This window comes from Electrona antarctica (genome assembly GCF_951216825.1).
Source record: "Electrona antarctica genome assembly, chromosome: 11".
Lineage (NCBI taxonomy): Eukaryota > Metazoa > Chordata > Actinopteri > Myctophiformes > Myctophidae > Electrona > Electrona antarctica.
In genome coordinates, this window is record NC_136792.1 from 11530519 (window position 1) to 11554724 (window position 24206).

The 24206-nt window shown below is 44.3% G+C and overlaps 2 protein-coding genes across 2 annotated transcripts in view; one reads left to right on the plus strand and one right to left on the minus strand.

The window, feature by feature from the left end:
* The window catches only part of LOC306932743 (calpain-5-like), a 48737-nt gene that overhangs the window by 21858 nt on the left and 2673 nt on the right, over positions 1-24206 (plus strand). Inside the window, exons 4-9 of the mRNA XM_079514652.1 lie at positions 12430-12641; positions 13050-13242; positions 14103-14296; positions 17151-17228; positions 20472-20667; positions 22663-22785. Of these exons, the coding sequence (XP_079370778.1) occupies positions 12430-12641; positions 13050-13242; positions 14103-14296; positions 17151-17228; positions 20472-20667; positions 22663-22785 (996 nt within the window). The remainder of the gene's footprint in view (positions 1-12429; positions 12642-13049; positions 13243-14102; positions 14297-17150; positions 17229-20471; positions 20668-22662; positions 22786-24206) is intronic.
* Positions 4214-8867, minus strand: ompa (olfactory marker protein a; the record flags this gene model as incomplete). The annotated part of the gene is made up of 3 exons (XM_079514873.1): positions 4214-4534; positions 4957-5067; positions 8790-8867. The coding sequence occupies 3 exons, from the start codon at positions 8865-8867 to the stop codon at positions 4214-4216; spliced, it is 510 nt and encodes a 169-aa protein (XP_079370999.1).

The following is a 24206-nucleotide window of genomic DNA, read 5'->3' on the forward strand; positions in this document are numbered from 1 at the left end:
ATAGCGCTTGATGTCTTTACGGGGCTGCCTGGAGCCACACATTCACAGTCATATGAGCCGGGCGGCGCTTAGATGCCCGCACGGCATGGGTTTGTAAGGTAATCAAGCGCTCCCCTTCCCCAGTACAGCTACAGAGATGCGGAATCAGGTGCGAATGATATAGTGATTGAAGGTGTGGGTTATCGGTGAAATTTACACCGGTCACGTGACGGTAACCAGCCAATCAGAATCAAGTATTGGGACTAACCGTTTTAGAACTGCTATTTTTCAATAGCTAAAGTATAACATATGCTCACATCAAAAGGGGTTCCCGCCCAAAATGTCTTAACTCCCAACTCTATGGAGGAAACACTGAGCTCCTATGGGGCCTCATTTGTGCTCTGTCTAATGAGCAATTAGTGCTCTGTGTTGTCACCCACGCGCGCACGCACGCACGCACGCACGCACGCACGCACGCACGCACGCACACACGCACGCACGCACGCACGCACACAAACAGTGGCCCAGGAGGCCTCACATACAGGCTGTGTTAAGCGGAGCATATTAGTACTGTCTGCGTGTACGTTGACAGGATGTGACGCGAGTCTCTCTCTCTCTCTCTCTCTCTCTCTCTCTCTCTCTCTACCTCTGTCTCTCTCTCTCTCTACCTCTGTCTCTCTCTCTCTCTCTGTCTCTCTCTCTCTCTCTCTCTCTCTCTCTCTCTCTCTCTCTCTCTCTCTCTCTCTCTCTACCTCTGTCTCTCTCTCTCTCTACCTCTCTCTCTACCTCTCTCTCTCTCTCTCTCTCTCTCTTTCTCTCTCCCTGTCCTAAACCTGATTGTTAACATTGTTAAGTTGAGTGACTGTGGCGCACGCACGCACGCACACACGCACGCACGCACGCACGCACACACAGGCACACACACAGGTAGTACAGGGAGAGGTATAGCCCGCTGTGATTGGCCAGTAGTGTTAAGAGCCATGCGATCTGAGTGGATATATATTTCAGAGGAGAAGCCAGTGACGAATCAGAGGGGCAGAAAGCACAGGGGGCGTGAACGGCAGTTGCGCCATTCTGACTTGGCGATCTGAACTGGCCCACAAAATTGTGGGCGCTCCATGGGCGCAAAATTGCGGGGCGTGGAATTCTCGGAAATGTAATAACCCATGGGCGGGAACCCATTTTGAGCGTTTTTAACTCAAATCTTTGCTTCTGGGGGGTCCCTTGGAACTACATATTTTCAGATGGGGGTCGGCAGCCAATTACATATAATCTTCGGGGTCCTTGACATGAAAATGTTTGAGAACCATGAACCATAGAAACTGTCAGGATTTAGAAGACCTTTGTAGAATCGAGCTCAGGTCTAAATGGGATAATAGACACATGGGCATTATTATGCGTGTCTTAAGTACCAGGTCTTATTACTTAACTTAAGACCTGGAGGCGTGATCAATGCCATTTGGCTATTCTGAGTGGCCAAACAGCATTGACCACGCCTCCAGGTCTTAAGTTAAGTAATAAGACCTGGTACTTAAGACACGCATATAACTGCACATTAGCTTCTTTCTGTTGCTCCAGACCCTATGACGGAACTCCCCCCGTGAGCTGCCCCCCCTCCTTGTCCCAAAGCACCAATAACAATCAGCAGAAAAGAAAAGAGAGCGCACACACACACACGGACACACAATGACGCTTCCAGTTCGATATTTAATAGATGTTTTTCTCTAGTGATGACTTTGTTTGCAGGCTCACAGACATGTATAATATAGACTTGAAACTATAAGGTCCATTATTCATTCAGACCTTTGAGTCACGGACCAACCATAGCCTTATAGAGCGTCACAGTCCCGCCCCCTTTCATGACGACGCCAGGCCCAGGAAATAATTCCCAATGCATTTTTCCTCATAGACATTTCAAAACGTATTTATTTAAAGACCTTTTAAGCGTCGTACAAAGCCAACTCGAGTCGTGACAAATCATGACAACAAACACAATATTTTGGACCAAACAAATAATTACAAAGAACGGAATTGAAAATGTACTTGAGTAAAAGTACAAAAGTATCTGCATCAAAATGTACTTAAAGTACTAAAAGTATTCATATTGCAGAATGTCCCATTTCACAAGTTCAAAATGTGTAGAAAATCTATTGAAAATCGGCTATTTTCAAATGGCCGAAATGTATAGGGTTGAAGTGGTTAATGTATGTTTTCTAATCAAAATAAAAATCTCCAAAGTAACTAGTGACTAACGTTTTCAAATAATTGTAGTGGAGTGAAAGTACAAATCTTGCCTCTGAGATGTAGTGGAGTAGAAGTGAAAGTATTGGAAATTGGAAATACTCAAGTACAGTACAAATACCTCAAAATTGTACTTAAGTACAGTACTTAAGTAAAAGTACTTAGTTACTTTCCACCACTGGATTCTGGAACAACAACATGGACAATATGCTACGTTCTCAAACATAATGACATGACAACTGTGTTAAATCAATATCAAATCACTGCTTGATTGATTGATTGATTTATTGATTGACTGACTGACTGAAAATGGTTTTAACAGTTTGTAGAATGGGTACTGTTCAACGAAAGTACAGGTCAATACAAAAACTGCCACAAGGATAAAAAAAACAAAAAGATATATAAAAAACCAGTAAGACTTGTTTACATCAGGGTCCTTCATTTTCAATTCATCAGCATATTTAAGGATTTAAAGACATACAGATATACACTTCTATGCAAAACAAGGAAATCGTCATATACACGGCTGGAAAACAAAGGGAAATATGTACAGTATATAAAAATAGGACTGGGGGGAACTTTGTACATGAGGGGCCAGTTTGGAATTTCAGTTAAGTGCTCTTTGAGAGCGTTTTTTTTAAGGATTCACATTTCTCAATGGCTGTTGGTGGGGCGTTCCACATTTTAGTGGCATCTATGGAGCGCAATGAGTTTAACCCCTGGTTTGAGCCAAATGTGCAGGTTGAACATGCATGGTTTGTGGAACTCATGGACTTCGTTGACGTTGATCAAGGGAGTCTTTTGACAGTCGTAATAGTCCAACAGTAGAAGCATTTGACGTTGAGTTAAAAAGGAAATGGTTTGCTTTTTTTTCCATCATCAGTTGGGAGGAATTGCGAGATATTAGTTCTAATGGTCAAAGTCAAGGTGAATTGCTTCCAGGTGGCTGGATATTGATGCTAATTGTGTTATGATTACTAATGCCTAATGTACGATCTCTTGAGAACGAGGCGAGCCTCTCTGTCTCTCTCACACACACACACGTACGTGTGTGTGTGTGTGTGTGTGTGTGTGTGTGTGTGTGTGAGACGGAGACACTGCTTCGCTTGGTCCGCAGACCCCCAAGTGGTTCACGGACCACCTGCCTCAAAATACATGTATCAATAATGAATATGATCTATTGAAGCACATCACCCACACTCTGTACATACCGGTATACTTCAAACGTGTACAGACTAGTAATCGGTAGGTCCGACTGTCATTAGACCGACAACCTATCTCAAACCCTAACCTAACCATAACCGCAAGCACGCGAGCAGCGCATGTCCGACCGCATGTCCGACCGCATGTCCGACCGGTGTTTCCACATGTCAGTCCGTTGGTGTGTCTAATCTGCATGTGCATCCCCCATTGACATCCTATATGAGGCAAGATTTGTTTTAAATGTCATTATGCTTTAAGTAGCACGTGACGAAAACTAGGGGGTTATCGTGATTCTGAATCTATTCCAAGCATTAGTTTTGCACAAAAAAAACACTCCTTGGGCTAAAAACGGCCATAGCCACTTGCCCAAAATGTGCCCAAAATGTGCTGACCTCATCACAGTTGTGATGACGGCTATGGCCGTTTGTTTAGCCTAATGCTTGGAATGGATTCTGAATCATGAATCATGAAACTCCTCTAGTTTGACATGTCACATGCTACTTAAAGCATAATGAAATGTTTGACTTTATTGCGTTATATAGGTTGTTAATGGTATATGGTCACATATCTCTCTCTAGGTCCTATAAAACAAATTGCTCAATACCGACAGCCGGTCAGCAAGTGGATTCATGAATGTATGTATATAGACAATATTTTAGGCCAATAAAAAAAAAACTATATACCAAAATGTCCCACTCCACACCCCCCGGCTATGACATCATCATCCAATCACGGAGCTCTGCTCCGTATTCTCCGCCGCCCCGCCCCGCGACGCGCCCCGACGTCGTCGTCACTGCTCGGGAACGAACTCCACGGCGAACTCGGCCTTTCCCTGCTCCGCCCCTTCCTTGAAGGCCACCAGGAAGTACATGACCCTGCGGACCTTGGCGAGCTCGGCGATCCGCTCGCCGAACTCCTGCATGTCGGCCTCCAGGCACTTGAGGGGCGAGCGGGGCGGGTCGCCGGGGCTCCTCCAGAACATGCCCATGGGGTCCAGCAGCTGGCGGGACATCAGGTGGGTGAGGTCGGGCGTCCACAGCTGGGATGTGCCGGTGACGGTGACGCGCCCGTGGCCCTCCAGTGAGACACGCCAGCGCGTGAACGCCAGCGCCTGCAAACGCAATGGTATATAGTTCAGGTGGGGGTGGGTGGGCAACTTTGACGATGGAGAGGGCCACTATATTTCCACACTCACTCCAGAGGGTTCATATTCAGTTAGTGCATGTGGATATATAGGACATATATGTCTCATAATAGCTTATATATGTCCACAATATATGTTTAATTTCCGTGTCAGCTATAGGTCGGGGGATAACAGGGTAACAGGGGGTGGACGACCAAAAAAGAGCAATTATTTCTTGACTGTTTTGACATAATTGCAATAATTCTCACAAGGCGAGAATTAATGTTCACAAATTGTATGACGTTCCAATGTTCCATGCTAAAATGTAATCGTTAATCCTGATTATTTGTGTGACAATTAAAGAATGGGTCAGCTTAATTTTGTGACGGTGACAGCCGCTGTGTATATACCTGGACGGGGAAGTCGAGACGGTACACAGCCTCGTAGGGCAGCAGCAGACGCTCGCCCTCCTGACGCTTCTGGGACGTCCTCTGGAGAGACAAGGCACGCTGACGCATCACCTGATGGAGGGAGGGGGGTGGGGGGGGGACAAGTCATTTATTATTATTTAGAAAAACCCACGTTATTTTCTGAAAAACCCATGTTTCTATATCAGAGTTGCTCAATATTTCATGTCAAGGACCCCAAAAATGTATTTGGCCGCCGACCCCCATCTGAAAATATGTAGTTCCAGAGACCCCCCAAAAGCAAAGATATGAGTTAAAAATGTTCGCTGTGAAAGAATATATTCAAAGATTTGCGCCACATTTTCACGACTTTTCAATATTTTGGGGTGTTTGTACCCTACTTGAGTGTTTCCCATTTCCAATACTTTCACTTCTACTCCAGTACAAACATTGTACTTTTACTCCACTACAATTATTTGAAAACTTAATTTAAGAAAAACTAGTTAGTGCTTACTTTGTAGATTTGGACTATTATTACAACACATATATTACCCATCATGCACTTCAGCCCCTACTGTCCATTTCGGCCATTTGACAATAGCCGATCTACAAGCTCACAAGCTGTGGGACATTGGGAAATGGGACATTCTGCATAGTGAGTACTGTAGGTCTGCTATTTTGGAAAAATCGTGAAAATGTAGTGCAAATCTTTGAATATATATTATTTCAGAGCGAAGCAAACGGTCCTTGACATGAAAATATTTTTTTTTCCAGAAAACTGTTACGATTTAGAAGACATTTGTACATTTTGAAAACTTTTGTACTTTTACTAAAGTAAAATTTGAATTCCAAACTTTTACTTGTAGGCTAATGGAGTATTTCTATGTTGCAGTGTTGATACTTTTACTTGATTAAAACAACTTGATTAAAACATTATATGGCCACGCTTTGTGACATCATGTCTCCATATATGGCCACGCCTTGTGACATCATGTCTCCATATATGGCCACGCCCTGTGACATCACGTCTCCATATATGGCCACGCTTTGTGACATCACGTCTCCATATATGGCCACGCCTTGTGACATCACGTCTCCATATATGGCCACGCCTTGTGACATCATGTCTCCATATATGGCCACGCCCTGTGACATCACGTCTCCATATATGGCCACGCTTTGTGACATCACGTCTCCATATATGGCCACGCCTTGTGACATCACGTCTCCATATATGGCCGCGCCTCGTGACGTCACGTCTCCATATATGGCCGCGCCTCGTGACATCACGCCTCCATATATGGCCACGCCTCGTGACATCTCGTGACATCATGGAGACCCTTAAGGCTGATTCATACTCCTATTTTACCACTGTAGTGCCGAAATGATTTCGGCTCGTCAGAAATTTTCAGTAGCACCGAAGAGCCGACTTTAGGACGGTACCCGCCCCCCCGAACCTCAAATGACGTCACATTGTAGGCGCTACAGAGCCGAACCGACTTTTATTCGGCTCTAAAATAAGAGTATGAATCGCGCCTTAGATCTCCATATCTGCATATATGGAGCCGGCCAGCAACTCCCATATACAAGACACACTATACAAGACACGCTCCATATATGGCCAGTACAGAATTCATTCCATATGTTGATCTGCTAACTTGCATTATGTTGGGCAATTTTCATAATTAGCATAATAAGCTGGGTTTCATGATTCTGAATCCATTGCAAGCATTAGTTTTGCACGGAAAACACTCCTTCGGCTAAAAATGGCCATAGCCGTCAGTCATATCTGGGCTAATGGCCAAATTTAGCCCAAGGAGTGTTTTTCGTGCAAAATGAATGTTTGCAATGGATTCAGAATCATGAAAACCCCCTAGCTGACACGCCACTTAAAGCATAATATATATTTTTTAATTTTTGCCGTGTATAGGTTGTTAATGGTATACCCCAGCTTAGTATGCTAATTATGAAAATTGCCCCAACATATGCAAGTTAGCATCCGCCAGTTTCAAAATGCTTGGGGAACCATACTCAAACATTTCTAACATACAACTTTAGCGTACTCAAAATGTCCGGGTTCACATTCTGACAAGTGGACTATACTATAAGTCAGGGGTCCTCAACTAGAAATGCTGAAGGTCCACTAATAATTTTTGAAAAAGACTAAGGTCCGGTCCCATGCCACGCAGCGCGGGCCACGCAGCAGCCAGCGGAGAGCGGAGCTCTATGCCTGTTTAGTACAGTCACACCAAGGCAAGCTTATACAAATCGGATCCCCTCCCAACCAACCAATACTGGGGTGCAGAGTATGGAAATAAAATGTTTCACAAATATTCCCCTCCAAAAATTCACAGCAAATTAGAGGTATTGTGTTGAGGCACAAAGAACACTTTTATTTTGTCATGTTAAAAAAACAAAAAAAAAACAGGTGGTCCGCGGTCCGGTCGTGGACCGCAGTCCGCCTATTGAGGACCCCTGCTATAAGTGCTGCTGTCAGACCAATATAAAAGCACAATGCTTTGGTCACACATAAACGAACGAGGAAAACTTTTTATTCAGGTTATTCCATGATGTAAACAGTCGGGTATGAATCTCTGTTCGGGAATGCATTCATTCTGAGTGAATACTGTAAATATTGTTCTGTGTAAAAAAAAAAAAAAACCCAGCCAATGTTTGTTCTGCGTGTTTGTGTTTCTCAGGGGAGAATTCCAGTTGAAGACACTTAACCTGTTCCGGACGGGAACCCCTTTTGGTGTTTTAAAGCATTATGTTATGCTTTAGCTGTTGCATAATGCAGATGTACAAGCTCATAATGCAGATGTACAATGCAGATGTACAAGCTCATAGCGCGGCACTCTGTGCCACACTATGAGCTTGTAGATCTGCTATATGTAGAGCTGCTATATGTAGAGCTTGTAGGTCTGCTATTTTTGAAAAAAATCTGAAAATGTGTCGCAAATCTTTGAATATATATTCTTTCAGAGCTAAACGTTTTTTAACTCATATCTTTGCTTCTGGGAGGGGGGGGGGGGGGGGGGGGGGGGTCGGTCCCTGGAACAACATATTTTCAGATGGTGGTCCGCGGCCACCAAAATGTTTGAGAACGACTGACAGAAACATAGGGTTTTTCAGAAAACTGTCAGGATTCAGAAGACATTTGTAGAATCGTCCTCAGGTGTAAATGAGTTAAATCATGACAATGCAGTTTGTCACGCCACTCTGTTCTATCAATAGCCTTACTGTACAACGTCTTACTGTACAACGTCTTACTGTACGTCGGACAGCGGAACGATCACTGGCCACTATGGCCAGCTAATTCATATTTCACCATACATTTAAAATGTCCCACGATACGATTATTGTGAGTGTTTTTTTTGTTATCACAAGATATGGTAAATAATCCCTATGACAGGGGTTCCCAAACTTTTTCATGTCAAGGACCCCCACATTGACACTAATTAGCCTGCGGACCCCCCATTTCAAAAGATATGCCAGGGACCCCCATAAGAGAAGAAGAATCTTTACGTCTCTAGCAGTGAGTCTCAACCCGTTTAATTTAAATTACCCCCAGTTTGACATGCATGTTAGTCTACAGACCCCTCTCTGAGACTCCAATTTATATTGTAAAATCAATGAATTAATTTAACTCTGAGAGTCCATTTGTACACTCAGAGTTACAGACCCATAAGGGTCCATTTGATTTCCAAACTATAATTTAGCTGGGGATCCCCTGGAACTCCCTCAAGGACCCCTGGGGGTCCCCGGACCCCACTTTGGGTAACTAACCCCTACCCTATAGAGATTTCAAGTTGCAGTTGGTCTGGTCAGAGCCTTACCTCTGTCAGTGAGGCGTCCTGGGTGAATGTCAGCACCAGGGCCCCGGACGGGATGGTGGTGTCCGCGTCGGAGCTCATGGTCCCTGGGTTAGAGAGACCAGCGAGACCAGCCTGTCTGTCTGGAGCTGGTGTTATGGTCCTGGGGTTAGCGAGACCAGCCTGTCTGTCTGGAGCTGGTGTTATGGTCCTGGGGTTAGAGAGACCAGCCTGTCTGTCTGGAGCTGGTGTTATGGTCCTGGGGTTAAAGAGACCAGCCTGTCTGTCTGGAGCTGGTGTTATGGTCCTGGGGTTAGAGAGACCAGCCTGTCTGTCTGGAGCTGGTGTTATGGTCCTGGGGTTAAAGAGACCAGCCTGTCTGTCTGGAGCTGGTGTTATGGTCCTGGGGTTAGAGAGACCAGCCTGTCTGTCTGGAGCTGGTGTTATGGTCCTGGGGTTAGAGAGACCAGCCTGTCTGCTATTATACGTCCAGATGTGTGTCTCCTCGTTCGCTCACTGTCCCTGTTGTCTTCTGTCTGTCTCTCTCTCTCTGCGTGTCTCTCTCTCTGTGTGTCTCTCTGTCTGTGTGTCTCTCTCTGTGTGTCTCGCTCTTTGTCTCTGTCTTTCTCCCTGTCTCTCTCTCTCTGTGTGTCTCTCTCTCTCTCTCTCTCTCGGTGTTCCCCTGGTACCTCTCTCTCGCCCTCTCCAACTAACTGACACTCATAGACATCCACCAACCCCCAACTCTCTCTCTCCCCTCTCCCTCCTCTAATATCTCTCTCTCTCTCTCTCTCTCTCTCTCTCTCTCTCTCTCTCTCTCTCCTCCCCCAGAGGGCAGTGGGGTTGTTATAGTGCTCTGCCTGTGTCTATTGATTCATGTGACACAGAAAAGAGAGAGAGATGGTGTGCGTGCGTGTGTGTGTGCACGGGCGTGCGTGCGTGCGTGACGTCAGAGGAGGGGTAGGGACTCCCCTGTCACTGTCAAGCCACACGGTATCCTCTGTGGTATTGTTTGTTCTAACATTGTCCAAAGACCAGAAACAAGTGCCACTTATTGTTATTGTTACGCTGAACGAGGAACAAAAAAATCTCACCCGTGTGAAGTGAGTGGTGCAACTCCGTGTGGAGTTTTCCAGGGGGGAGTTCCAGACCCACAGGAACGCACCCAGGGTGCCGGCCCAGTTCCGGCGAGCCGCGCGGCGGTCCCTCTACTGTACCCTCTACTGTACTGTCACTGTACTGTACTGTACTGGCACACCCGAAAGCATCATATACAGTATACAGTTTATATGTGCGTGTGTGTTTGTGCGTGCGTTTCACAGGTGGTGAAAAACAACCATGTTGTTTTCATGCTCATACCCAGCCAGCTACCCAGCTACCCAGCCAGCACCACTCAAAAAAATACATTGCATGGATGCACCTGTGACGTATCCTCAGTGATGTATCCCAAGGTCATCGTGGTTTCGGGTCTCGCGAACATCATACCCCTCACGCAGGTGACCCAGCCGGGGTGATCAAGGGTAGCTACCCTCGATCAGACCCGGCAATTTTTGTGAGAATAACTAGTGATTGTTCATGAGCTGGTCCATCCGGCTCCATCCATTGTATAGAGGGTATGCGCATGCATAAAGTTAACGGCAGATCAAGTGGCAAAGTGAGTGACAAAGTGAATTTAATGTTGTTTAAAGTAATTTCATTCAATCAGATTCAGGACCTTTCTGTTTGCATGTATGGCCTAGTTTTTTGTCACTCAATAGGCATTCCCGCATAACTTCCGGGTATGATGATGATGTCATGCGCATACCCTCTATTTCATGGAAGGTCCGTTGTTTTGCCAACCATGAGCGCCATGGCGCTTCACCGGGGGGTCCAGCCACGCCACGTGACTTCCTTTCGTTAACTCCCATAGAAAGTGAGCAACACGAGCGGCAGTGACATTTCCCAGGAGGAAACAATATGGGCCACCCAGTCTGTCTGGTCTGGCAGTGTGGTGATTGGTGGAGTGTGATTGGCCCACCCTGTCTGTCTGGCCTGACCTGGCAGTGTGGTGATTGGTGGAGTGTGATTGGCCCACCCTGTCTGTCTGGCCTGACCTGGCAGTGTGGTGATTGGTGGAGTGTGATTGGCCCACCCTGTCTGTCTGGCCTGACCTGGCAGTGTGGTGATTGGTGGAGTGTGATTGGCCCACCCTGTCTGTCTGGCCTGACCTGGCAGTGTGGTGATTGGTGGAGTGTGACTGCGCTATAAAGTGAGAGCTCTCCTCTGAGGGAGAGGTGTGTGAAGGCGCTCATCGCTAGGCAACCGGCGCCGCCGACGATGACGCACAGCAGGGAACTCTGGGACTTTCCTCTGGGCTTCTGGGAGCTTTTTGGCAGTCTTAGCTCAGTGGACCACTTATTTACACCCACCTCTGGGTGTGTGTGTGTGTGTGTGTGTGTGTGTGTGTGTGTGTGTGTGTGTGTGTGTGTGTGTGTGTGTGTGTGTGTGTGTGTGTGTGTGTGTGTGTGTGTGTGTGTGTGTGTGTGTGTGTGTGTGTGTGTGTGTGCATGTGTGTGCATGTGTGTGTGCATGTGTGTCCTGGTGTGTGCGTAACAATGAGGATTAAGGGAAAAAGAAGAAGAAAAACACGCGCGCACACGTCACACACACACACACACACTAAACTAAACTACTGTAGTTGTTTCTGAAAGGTAAACTTAGGCAACACAACACTCTTGTAGTTGTTTTGGTCACACAACACCGTCGACATGAGCTGTCGAGTATACTAGTAGTTATCGTTGTTATAGTAAACCTCTCATCCCTCAGCCCTGGTAGAGTAGCCGCTAGAACATAACCTATACGGATATGGAAAACCGTGAGGTTCCTGGTTCGATCCCTGCGGGCTCCCCCAGAGTTAGTGTCGTAGTGTCCTTATTGAGCAAGACTCTGAACCCCTGATTGCTCCAGGTGTGCAGGTTGATAGGTAGAGTGGGAAAAAAAACAACTTAACCCATTCTGGACGGGAACCCCTTTTAGTGTTTATAGCATTATGTTATACTTTAGCAATTGCAAAATAGCAGATCTACAAGATCATAGCGCGCCACCGAGTGGCGCGCTACGAGCTTGTAGGTCTGCTATTTTTGAAAAATCGTGAAAATGCGGCACAAATCTTTGAATATATATACTTTCAGAAGACTTTATTTTTTTTTTTTTTACGTCAGGCCTAGGTCCTTGCAGATTGGACACGTTTTTTCGGAAAACCGGCGGAAAGAAATCCTAAAAACGCAGCAGTGTGCTGGGACTTTTACACCTGAGGTAGCACATGTTCAGTCTGAACCGGGAACATCATGCTTATTGTTTCTACTATGATGTTGTGCACAATTCATCGAAAAAAGATCACGATCTGGATTCAGACACCTATGCAGTCTCATTTCTACATTTGAGAATTGGCTGTCCAATTCATTTTAGTTCACTCTTATGTTTTTTTTACTACAAGAGAGACTTTACTTATACCATGAATGTACTGAGTGACATGCGTTGTTGTACCATGAAAGCACATGCCATGATTTTGTAAAATGTTGCTCTAATGCACCTATAATATGTGTGTCCTTGTTGTATGCATCTCCTTTGTGTGGACATGAATAAATGGCTATAATGTGTGTGTGTTTTGCGTGGCCCATCCCAGGTGATCCCGGAGCACAAGGACCAGGAGTGGGACGGGGAGCGCTCCGAGGCGTACGCCGGAATCTTCCACTTCCACTTCTGGCGCTTCGGCCAGTGGGTGGACGTGGTGATCGACGACCGTCTGCCCACGGTCAACGGAGGAGAGCTGGTCTACTGCCACTCCAACGACCCCAACGAGTTCTGGAGCGCGCTGGTGGAGAAGGCCTACGCCAAGTAAGTTCTGGAGCGCGCTGGTTGATGTTATGCTTTAGCTATTTTTGAAAAATTACAAGCTATGAGCTTGTAGATCTGCTATTTTTGAAAAATCGTGAAAATGTGGCGCAAATCTTTGAATATATATTATTTCAGAGTGAACGTTCTCAACTCAAATCTTTGCTTCTTGGGGAGGTCCCTGGAACAACATATTTTCAGATGGGGGGTCAGCTGCCAATTACATATATTTTTAGGGGTCCTTAACATGAAAATGTTTGAGAACCACTGACATAGAAACATAGGGTTTTTCAGAAAACTGTCAGGATTTAGAAGGCATTTGTAGAATCGAATCGTCCTCGGGTTGAATTGCGATTTGACGATTACTATGTAATAATTAACCGTGCCATCGCTATACGTGTCCTCGTCCAGGATGTACGGCTGCTACGAGGCTCTGGACGGCGGCAACACGGCCGACGCCCTGGTGGACTTCACGGGCGGCGTGTCGGAGCCCATGGACCTGACGGAGAACGGGTTCAAGGAGCAGCAGGAGCAGCGAGACGAGCTGTTTGAGAGAGTCCTCAAAGTCCATGACCGAGGAGGTCTGATCAGCTGCTCTATACGGGTACGCAGGGCATTAAGCAACTAGTCCACTAGTAAATCCACTAGTCGACTAGTAAATCCACTAGTCGACTAGTGGACTAGTGAATAGCTATTTAGCTATATATCTCGTGTTGTGTTTAGAGCTATTTAGCTATATATATCTCGTGTTGTGTTTATAGCAGACTCCTCACTCAAACGTGCACAGTTTGGGCAACTCCAAAGCAAACTCCACATGCCCCAACATTTTTTTTAACCTGCCATAGTGTCAACCCCTTACCCCTGTGTCGGATCGCGTGGTTAGATTGGCATATTCGCCGATCCCAATATGACCAAATAAGGGCATATCGGGCAAGTGTTTTCCGATACTGGTATCGGTATCGGGACATCTCTAATTATATAACCCAAACCACACCAGTGGGTCGTCCCAGCGCGTCGGCACATGCACGGCAGCGCATGTCGACCCAAGTGATATATTGTATTATTATTTTGCTAGCTTACCTTGCTCTCGTTTTCATTTATACGATAGGCCTACATGATTAAAAAAGCGTTCATATTTTGAACGAGAGGCGGATGAGGAAATGAAGCGCTAGTATATCCATCAGATCAAAACCACGGAGAGCGCCCTGGATTAGGAGAGACGAGGCATTATTTCTGCCGCGCTAACAGCTAAGTGAACGGGACGCTAATAGGAATGAAGAGCGATATCGCCTGATATCATTGAGGATGCGCTAGGACGTGTACACATGTCCATAGCATCCATCGATTTGATTCCCTATGACGTCTCCAGACGTCCTATGGATGGAATGTGTTAAAAACACCAAAAGGGGTTCCCGCCCAAAATGGGTTAAATGAACCTCACGTGTGAAACTTCACTGTATTCAGGCGGCCAGCGCAGCGGAGATGGAGGCCAAGCTGAGCTGCGGTCTGGTCAAGGGCCACGCGTACGCCGTGACGGACGTCCGGCGGGTCAGGCTGGGCCACGGCCTCATGGCCTTCTTCAGGTCGGACAAGCTGACCATGATACGCATGAGGAACCCCTGGGGGGAGAAGGAGTGGAACGGAGCCTGGAGCGACAGGTGAGGAGGGGAGGGGGGAGAGGAGAGGAGAGGAGGGGAGGGGAGAGGAGAGGAGAGGAGAGGAGAGGAGAGGAGAGGAGAGGAGAGGAGAGGAGAGGAGAGGAGAGGAGAGGAGAGGAGAGGAGAGGAGAGGAGGGGAGGAGAGGAGGGGAGAGGGGGGAGAGGGGGGGAGCAGTGTTTTCGTCAACTAAAACTAAGACGAAAAATGTCCGTCGACTACCTTTTTTCACTGACGAAAACGAAATGGAAACTAGATGAAAACTAAGCCATGATGACTAAAACTATGACTACATATTGACGATTTCGTCAACAAATAAAAACTAAACAAAACTGTTAGGAAGGGACTAGTGGACAAGAGATCTAGTATAAGTCATTTTACACTTGGTTGCATGCTGAAAATAGCCGATCTACAAGCTCGGCTATTTTCAGCAAGTGGCTCCTTAAAATTAAACGGGTTGAGAATCACTGCTAGAGCCGTAAAAATCTTCTCTTATTGGGGGTCCCTGGCATATCTTTTCAAATGGGGGTCCATGGGGCTAATTAGTGTCAATTTGGGGGTCCTTGACATGAAAAAGTTTGGGAACCACTGCTCTAAGAGATGGGTCAAATGCGGAGAAGAAATTTGACTGCGGTAACGTGTGTGACAAATAGTAGGACATTGATATATGTGTTCTGGTGTCATCTCAGATAAATGTAATCTATTTCTATGTGTACTCAGCTCCAGTTTTTAGTCATAGTCTCTTCAATAGTTTTCATTTAGTTTTAGTCATCTGGAGTGTTTTAGTGTTGTTTTAGTAATGTCATAAGATTTTAGTCCACTAAATCTACAGTTGATTTAGTCGACTAAAATGTATTTTGGCGGGCCTTGATGACTGATTATGACTGATTTTACACGTAGCCGTTCTACAAGCATGTAGATGTGCTATTTTCAGCATGCAAAATGCTGCTATTTTCAGCATGTAAAATGATGACTTATGGTGGATCTCTTGTCCACTAGTCCCTTCCTAACATTTTAGTCTAGTTTTTATATGTTGACGAAATTGTCAATTACATTTAGTCTTAGTTTTAGTCACCATATCTTAGTTTTCATTTTGTTTCCATTTAGTTTTCGTCAGTGAAAAAAGGTAGTCGACGAACATTTTTCGTCTTAGTTTTAGTCGACAAAATCAACACTGCTCAGCTCAGAGGAATGTAATCTGTTACTATGTGTACTCAGCTCAGAGGAATGTAATCTGTGACTATGTGTACTCAGCTCAGAGGAATGTAATCTGTTACTATGTGTACTCAGCTCAGAGGAATGTAATCTGTGACTATGTGTACTCAGCTCAGAGGAATGTAATCTGTTACTATGTGTACTCAGCTCAGAGGAATGTAATCTGTGACTATGTGTACTCAGCTCAGAGGAATGTAATCTGTTACTATGTGTACTCAGCTCAGAGGAATGTAATCTGTTACTATGTGTACTCAACTCAGAGGAATGTAATCTGTGACTATGTGTACTCAGCTCAGAGGAATGTAATCTGTGACTATGTGTACTCAGCTCAGAGGAATGTAATCTGTTACTATGTGTACTCAACTCAGAGGAATGTAATCTGTTACTATGTGTACTCAGCTCAGAGGAATGTAATCTGTGACTATGTGTACTCAGCTCAGAGGAATGTAATCTGTGACTATGTGTACTCAGCTCAGAGGAATGTAATCTGTTACTATGTGTACTCAACTCAGAGGAATGTAATCTGTGACTATGTGTACTCAGCTCAGAGGAATGTAATCTGTGACTATGTGTACTCAGCTCAGAGGAATGTAATCTGTTACTATGTGTACTCAGCTCAGAGGAATGTAATCTGTGACTATGTGTACTCAGCTCAGAGGAATGTAATCTGTGACTTTGTGTACTCAGCTCAGAGGAATGTAATCTGTGACTATGTGTACTCAGCTCAGAGGAATGTAATCTGTGACTATGTGTACTCAGCTCAGAGGAATGTAATCTGTTACTATGTGTACTCAACTCAGAGGAATGTAATCTGTGACTATGTGTACTCAACTCAGAGGAATGTAATCTGTGACTATGTGTACTCAGCTCAGAGGAATGTAATCTGTTACTATGTGTACTCAGCTCAGAGGAATGTAATCTGTTACTATGTGTACTCAGCTCAGAGGAATGTAATCTGTTACTATGTGTACTCAGCTCAGAGGAATGTAATCTGTGACTATGTGTACTCAACTCAGAGGAATGTAATCTGTGACTATGTGTACTCAGCTCAGAGGAATGTAATCTGTGACTATGTGTACTCAGCTCAGAGGAATGTAATCTGTTACTATGTGTACTCAGCTCAGAGGAATGTAATCTGTTACTATGTGTACTCAGCTCAGAGGAATGTAATCTGTTACTATGTGTACTCAGCTCAGAGGAATGTAATCTGTGACTATGTACTCAGCTCAGAGGAATGTAATCTGTGACTGTGTACTCAGCTCAGAGGAATGTAATCTGTGACTGTGTACTCAGCTCAGAGGAATGTAATCTGTGACTGTGTACTCAGCTCAGAGGAATGTAATCTGTGACTGTGTACTCAGCTCAGAGGAATGTAATCTGTGACTGTGTACTCAGCTCAGAGGAATGTAATCTGTTACTATGTGTACTCAGCTCAGAGGAATGTAATCTGTGACTATGTGTACTCAGCTCAGAGGAATGTAATCTGTGACTATGTGTACTCAGCTCAGAGGAATGTAATCTGTGACTGTGTACTCAGCTCAGAGGAATGTAATCTGTGACTGTGTACTCAGCTCAGAGGAATGTAATCTGTGACTGTGTACTCAGCTCAGAGGAATGTAATCTGTTACTATGTGTACTCAGCTCAGAGGAATGGCAGAAGGTCAGCCAGAGTGAGAGAGAGAAGATTGGAGTCACAGTGCAAGATGACGGAGAGTTCTGGTGAGTAGTAATACTAATACTTTTACTTTGTTACTTCCACTACTACTAAAGTACAGATACTGCGATTGAATACTTTACAGGTTTAGAATTCAACAGGATGTTTAAACAGCGAGATGAAGTTGAGGACAGGTGTTACATAATCCCCGCTTATTACACGCCTACTTTATTCATAAATTAATAAATGACCCAAAAGTAACAACAAAACGAGGTATTTCCTTGCTTGCGGGTAATGAAAGTATTCCATAAGTGTCGTTCGCGCTGGCCCTCCGGAGCACAATCGCCTAGGAAAACAAGGAAGTGAGTGTTGATCAAATGGAATCGATTTCCGGGTTACGGCATCGTCTATTTCTTGCTTCAAATGTTTTCAAAATCATTCTTGAGAGCAATGTTTAGCTATAAATGACATTGTGTGTTACTTTACATGGCTGTCATGTTGGGTACAGCCTTAGAGTATATATGAATAGAGACGGCACCCGGATGAAACCCTGAGGCGAAATGGACATAGTGGCCGAATTTGATATTGCAGCGTGGGCCCAAACACATGAACGCGCTGGTCCGTTGACTATCATTGTGCACGTTCACGATAACACGTGAACGCTGAATGCCTGCAATGATAGTCAGCGGCAGCGTGTTCATGTGTTTGGGCCCAATCCATCCCAGAATGCACTCTGTTCCTACCCAGAATGCACAGTGAAATCGCCTCATGCGCTTTTGAGCAACTTAATGCAAGTGGATGGGAGGAGAACTCGGGTGCCGTCTCTATTCATATATACTCTAAGGGTACAGCATACAATCCAAGCAGTGCAGCGGCTGCAGACACAGGTGCGCCGAGCCTTTGATTAGGCAGCGGTCTGTTACAGAGCGGAGCGGTCATTATCCAGAATTCAGCAACTGACCAATCAGAATCAATTCAATGGCGGTAGGGATGGAGCTCGTTAATTTTTATTGATAACGATCACCTTATCGATCAGGCTTATTGATCCGGGTTCTTATCGAGCCCACTATCGAGCATTTTCTATTATTTTGTGGAAAGACGGGACAGGAGACAATACATTCTGAACAGAACCAGTATCTTTTACTAGGGCCTTCAAATACAGTACATTTCTAACAGGCAGTTGACCTTTTTACCGATAAAATAATATTAAAGAAACTGTTAAACTTAAAAAGTGTTATTTTGTTTACCCAGCTGGCAGCGCTGGTTGTCATGTATCAATACACTTTTAGACCGACATGTTTGTGCCAGCATGGATGATTACATGTATTTCAATGTATATCAATCTACTTTAAACCTATCAATAAAGGCAGAAAAAGCCACAAAAAAAACTAAACAAAAAAAAAAACATACGTTTACATTGCCAAAGCAAGTGTCAAAATATAATAAAAACTGTTAAAAATGGGGAAAGTACTGTACAGTTGGAGGGTGCAGCATTGTATAAACAAAGTATATATATATATATATACAGTTGAAGGGTATAGCATTGTATAAACAGAGCTACTGTATGTCACATTGTGTGGTTATATATATATGCTATATACAGGGTATAAAGCTTTTTTGAAACAAATAGCAGCATTTATTTTGCAGTCAAATTGGGACAAACATCAGCATTTCTTCTCAAGACTAGAATCAAGCATTAAACCAATTACAAAGCTGTGTAATACTAATGAACCCAAATAATAATGTTCATGTGATTCAGTAAAACATGCTGTCCTCCCTTCCTCGGTCAACCGTGGGTCAGCGGCACCCCCTGCTGGGGAAACATGGTGATGACATCCCAACACATTGATGGACTGAACCTCTCTCAGACTGTTCTGTTTATTCATTAGATGTTCTCCTTTCAGGAGGACGGCATGTGATGATGACAAATCTTTACTTAAGCCCATTTATACCTGAGACCAGATTCTAAAAATGTCTTCTAAATCAGTGTTTCCCAACCTGTGTGCCGCGGCACTTTACTGTGCCGTTTGATGTGTCCAGGTGTGCCGCCTGATTTGACCGAAAATAACACTAACCCTCCCCCGAAAGCAATATTATAGCTACTGGGCTGCAGGCTTCCTATTGTTGCGTCGTTGTTGTTGTCACACGTCTAACCATTAGACGTGCGATAACGACGGAACAATAGACTCTAACGACCCTCGGCCATTGAAATGTTAATGCAAAAGAGATGCATCCAGAAGACACTACATTTCGCGCATATGCACGTAGACAGCAGACACATACAGTCCTACATGTCCCGACCCAAACACTGAGGAGGTAAAGTAAACGTGACGTTGTTGTGATTAAACATAATGTGCCACGAAAAATAGCTGTCCAACTGTCGCCTCGTTCGGCCAACACAATATATCTCCCTCCCTCCACAGAAGCGCAGTGATGCCTGATTTATTCTTCGTCGTACATATGTTCCATGCTGAAAATGGCTGATTTACAACACAAATGCGTCCGCAACGCGTTGTGAGCTTGTCGATCAGCTATTTTCAGCACGTGGAAATATGCAGGCTGTGAGAACTGAGACCCTTCACAATAAAAGCATGCAGCTTTCACAAGTTGGCCCATAATAAAGACAAGGAAAAGGATTAAGAATTAGGTGGCATTTCACATTGCATATGAGCTATTTTTTCTCAAATGTATTTTTTTTAAAGGAATAAATTTTTTATTATTAAATCCCCCAAAGTTATTTTATTCAATAAAGTCTGAGGTTCTATATGGCTATGGGCTGTGGTACTGTGGTAATAATAATAATAATAATAATTCAAAAAAGAAAGAACGAAAAAGAACTAAAATAGTTCATTTTTTGGAACCATGAACTTTAGTTCAAAATATTGAATGATAAATATATAAATATATAAATATATACACATACATACATATATGTATGTATATGTATATAGATAGGCCTATACACCGTATATCTAGGTGTGCCCTGAGATTTTTAGGCTATGAAAAGTGTGCCCTTGGACAAAAAAGGTTGGGAAACACTGTTCTAAATCATGACAGTTTTCTGAAAAACCTACGTTTCTATGTCTACATATAGAATTATATGTATTTGGCCACTGACCCCCATCTCACAATATCTAGTTCCAGCCCCCCCCCCCCCAACGTGTTGTGAGCTTGTAGATCTGCTATTTTCAGCATGCAAGTGTAAAAACATCATTACGACGGCACCAAGAACTCTTTCTCTCTCTCTCTCTCTGTGTCTCTCTCTCTCTCTGTCTCTCTGTCTGTCTGTCTCTCTCTCGTCCGTCCAGGATGACGTTTGATGACTTTGTGGCCAACTTCACGGACCTGATCCTGTGTCGTCTGATCAACACGTCCTACCTGAGCTTCCACAAGACCTGGGAGGAGGCGGTGCTTAGCGGGGCGTGGTGCCGCGCCGCCGACCCCACCCGAAACCGCGCCGGGGGCTGCACCAACAACAAGCTCACCTTCATGCAGAACCCACAGGTGTGTGTGTGTGTGTGTGTGTGCCCCCCCGCGCGCGCTTGTGTGTGTGTGCGTGTATTTTTTTCCAATAACAAAAACTACGCTTTAATGATTAAAACTATGACTAAATCATCAACAAATAGAAGACAAAAATAGGGCTTGGTGGTGATAAAGACCTTTTAGACCTGAGAACAGATTCTATAAAATGTATTCTAAATCATGACAGTTTCCTGAAAAACCTGTTTCTATGTCAGTGGTGCAGTTTTTCATGTCAAGGACCCCAAAAAGGACATGCATTTAGCCTCAGACCTTTCAGTTGTTTCAAAACGTTCGCTCTGAAAGAATATATATTCAAAGATTTGCGCCACATTTTCAAGATTTTCCAAAAATAGCAGACCTACAACTAGCGCGGCACTCGGTGCCGCACTACGAGCTTGTAGATCTGATCTAAAGTATAACATACTGTAATGCTTAAAACACCAAAAGGTGTTTGGTGTTTTAAGTAAGGCTGTCAAAAATAACGCGTTAACGGCATTAATTAATTTCGTTAATTAATTGCGTTAAAATATTTAACGCAATTAACGCATGTTAGTGTTCCCCCTAGTGTTCCCCCTAACATGCGCCCGTGTGCGCGGCTCAGGAACGTCCAGAGCATAACAAATCTGTCACTGTGTAGCACACAGTCATGATTGAACAACACCAGAGATAGCTTGTGTATTGTAGTTGGGTTGCCAAGTGGTTTGATTCTGTAACTCTGTTGCGTTACTTTGTCTGCCTAGCAAAGCCCCATTAGGCTACACTGCACAGTCACACACACACACACAGACACACGCACGCCTCGTCGTCTGCTCCAGTTTTCCTCCCTCCTCTGCACGCATGCACACACGCACACTACTAGTGTGTAGCTATCAGCTCGCTGCAAGAATCACTCACATGTTTTATAGTACCGTCGGGTCCGTCGCAACTTGTGGACAGTTTGAAAATGCGGGTCCTACGTGCATTAAGCCATTAACGTTGGTCCGGCTGGTTTCGTTTTGTCCAACGCGATTACGTGAATCAGCATGGCTGCGCCTGCAGTAGGCTATATTACCAAAACAAACACATGGTACTTTTGTGTCGCACATGGAAAGCAACTGAAAACGACCGTGGATATATTAAAGACAGTTCCCCTGTGCTGCTGTGCACAGCGGAGATAATGCACAACTCCAGGTACGAACCAAAACACTGACTGAAGCTGATCATTCACGACTAACTATCTCCAGACTAGTCCTGCAGTCCCGCAATGAAGGAGAGACAATCTCGTCTCTCACTATAGTCCACTACAATGCCATTCTAGCCTTAAAACCTACATTTATATGTTATTCAATATATTACTTTAGCGCAAAATATAGGCTTTTCTAAACCAAAGTGCCAATTCCATGGACCCCCAAATTAAATTGATAGAAAGTAGCCTAGGCCATTTCATTATGATTTTCATCTCTGGACTGGGACCCCAGTCTCCATCCATCCATCCATCCATGTTCAACCGCTTATCCGTAGTCAGGTCGCGGGGGCAACAGCTCCACCAGAGTGTTCCAGACTTCCCTCTCCAGAGCAACATTAGTGACTTCCTCCTGGGGGACCCCAGTCTACATGGCCAAAAGCCAGTGTTCATTTAACTCAAAGTTTAGGCTAGGCCTACAAATGCTCGCATCACATCATAGGCTATCTGCATTAGAAAACAAAAAACATAAAAAAACGAATGTATTTCCGCTTTCTGTCATTTATATTTCCATTTCCACAACAATAAACAGGAAAACATGGCATATTTTGGACATAGTTCGAATGGTGATTAATCATGATTAAATTAATTTTGAAGCTGTGATTAATCTGATTACATTTTTTAATCATTTGACAGCCCTAGTTTTAAGCATTATGTTATACTGACAAAAATGGACTAGTGCAGAAGAAATCCAGTAGAACCAAGACTTAAACGTGTGCGTGCGTGCGTGTGTGCGTGCGTGCGTGTCCTTGCAGTATGTGTTGGACGTGAAGAAGCCAGAAGACGAGGTGTTGTTCTGCCTGCAGCAGAGAGACCGCAGAGCTTCGCTCAAACACGGACGAGGAGAGAACCTGGCCATCGGCTTCGAGATACACAGGGTCAGTGCTGTGTGCGTGCGTGTGCGTGTGGTCATCTTTTGATGTATTTTTATACTAGACTGGTGCCTGGCTGTAGAGCATCGAGTCGGTAACGATGGAAGTTGGAGATCCTTCTACAGTGTACTCTTTGTGTTTTGTGCATGCGCGCTGCCGTTCACTTCCTTGTTTGCGGCTCCATTGGAATGGCTCGAATGGCTCGTATCTCCTAATCTAGGGAACTCTCCATGGTTTTCACCAAAAGGACAATGTTCTGTCTTCATTTCTGACTTCAGCATGCCTCTCGTTTGGAATATAAACACTTCTAGAGTGACTTTAGCGTGACCAGCGTGAGGACAGAACAGAAAATTATGCCTCCCGGTTTTGCGGGGGAACGGAACAGAAGCAAAGATTTTAGTTAAAAACGTTCGCTCTGAAAGAATATACAGGTATATTCAAAGATTTGCGCCACATTTTCAAGATTTCAAGCTCGTAGCGTGGCACTCAGTGCCGCGCTACGAGCTTGTAGATCTGTCCTATCTGACCTATCTGTCCTGACCCCTTATGTGTAATTAGTGTGGACTTAGATGACTTAGTGATGGACTTAGATGATTATATTCATCTCAACTGCTCAACGTGTCTTGATGCAGCGCATTGTGAGATTGTAGATCGGCTATTTTCAAAATATTTGCTATGCATTGGAAAACTGTTGAAATGGGCCCATTCTGCTCGACTGGTGCAAAGACTCCCGTAACTCTGAGAGTTATACAGACCTGTTATTCAGGGCTATCTATCTATCTATTTATGTGTTTCTGGTACTATTATTGTCCACTCATTGTGTATGTCCTTGTGTTGTTTTTGGCAGCAATTTTTTTATTTTAGTTTTAGTCATGGTCTCTGGAATAGTTTTCATTTAGTTTTAGCCAAATTTTAGTCATCTGGAATGTTTTAGTGTTAGTCTAGTTTTAGTCGACTAAATATCACAAGATTTTAGTCGACTAAATCTACAGTTGATTTAGTCGAACAAAATTAATTTTGGCGGGCCTTGATGCCGTCGTCGTAATGACTGATTTTACACTTGCTGAAAATAGCAGATCTACAAGCTCACAACGTGTCGCAGCACGCCACGCCATGTGAGCTTGTAGATTTGCTATTTTCAGCATGCAACCAAGTGTAAAATGACTTATACTGGATCTCTTGTCCACTAGTCCCTTACTAACATTTTAGTCTAGTTTTTATCTGTTGACGAAATCGTCAATACATTTAGTCTTAGTTTTAGTCACCATAGCTTAGTTTTTATTTAGTTTCCATTTCGTTTTCGTCAGTGGAAAAAGGTAGTCGACGAACATTTTTCGTCTTAGTTTTAGTCGACGAAAACAACACTGGTTGACAACAATGTCCACCACAAGCCAACATGGCGATGACCTCTGGTCCTGTGTGTGTGT